Source organism: Penaeus monodon, chromosome 29 (genome assembly GCF_015228065.2).
Source record: "Penaeus monodon isolate SGIC_2016 chromosome 29, NSTDA_Pmon_1, whole genome shotgun sequence".
Classification (NCBI taxonomy): domain Eukaryota; kingdom Metazoa; phylum Arthropoda; class Malacostraca; order Decapoda; family Penaeidae; genus Penaeus; species Penaeus monodon.
In genome coordinates this window covers 28,375,528-28,376,433 of record NC_051414.1, presented here as the reverse complement: position 1 = coordinate 28,376,433, position 906 = coordinate 28,375,528, and the positions used below count along the sequence as shown (strand labels likewise).

At 43.9% G+C, this 906-nt stretch overlaps 1 protein-coding gene across 1 annotated transcript in view; it reads right to left on the bottom strand.

Annotated features, from left to right (window-relative positions):
- The window catches only part of LOC119592106 (probable cation-transporting ATPase 13A4), a gene marked incomplete at its 3' end in the record, with an annotated part of 17,932 nt that overhangs the window by 351 nt on the left and 16,675 nt on the right, over positions 1–906 (bottom strand). The window contains 2 exon segments of the mRNA XM_037940925.1: positions 132–292; positions 470–693. Coding sequence (XP_037796853.1) covers positions 132–292; positions 470–693 — 385 coding nt within the window.

The window sequence follows — 906 nt, the reverse complement described above, 5'->3', positions numbered from 1 at the left end:
CGAGATTTCCATCGTCTCAATGAAAATATAAGAAAGATTACGATAGTCATAGAAAATGCATAAGAATGTATTTCAATTTACCCAAATGAAACAAAAGAATTCGCCAATGGAAACGACAACACAGAACCTACAGTTGGTATAGATAGGCTTCCGGTAAGGCGACCCATGCGAGAATACTAAAGCGCAGATGACGTAAGTATAGTAATTGACGATGATGAGTTCCGTGTTTTCAAAGCTGGGTTTCGGCGGAGCTTCGAACTCCATCTGCTCGGGCGGGACAAACTCGACAAACCTTTAAAAATGGAAGAACTGTATGATAACCAACAATAAAACCACACCATACATTGTACAGCTCCGACAACCAAAAATAAAGCATAGCTATACCTTTTCCCACTATTCATCATACTACTTTGTTTCCACACGTTCACAAATCCAGGAAAAAATCTAACAACACGAAACAAACATATACCATGGTTGCACGCGGAGGTAGAGCAGCAGGAGCCAATAAATAATAGTCTGGAAGATGAGAAAGGAGAAGATCGAGGCCGCGGGGAGGAAGGTGAGAATGCGCCTGGTCGGTGGGCGGGGCACGAGGCGGTCGGTGGGGCCAGTGTAGCCCATCACCAGCACCGGGATTGTGGCCAACACGAGGTCCATGGTCACGTACTGTTCGTCTGAGGGCTCCGTGAAGATCTGGCCATGGAAGAAACGGAAGGCGAAGTCGACGATTAAGGGGTTAGGATTAGGTATTTAAATACCTTGAGGATTTCACCGTGAGGATATTTTAGGATTTCATTTTGTTTGTATGTATTAGGACACAAATTGGTTTTAATGTATAGAAGTTGCAAGACTTGTACGGAATGTCAGTGTCCAGTACTTAGTTATTGCTTTCAGTACCACGCCTAA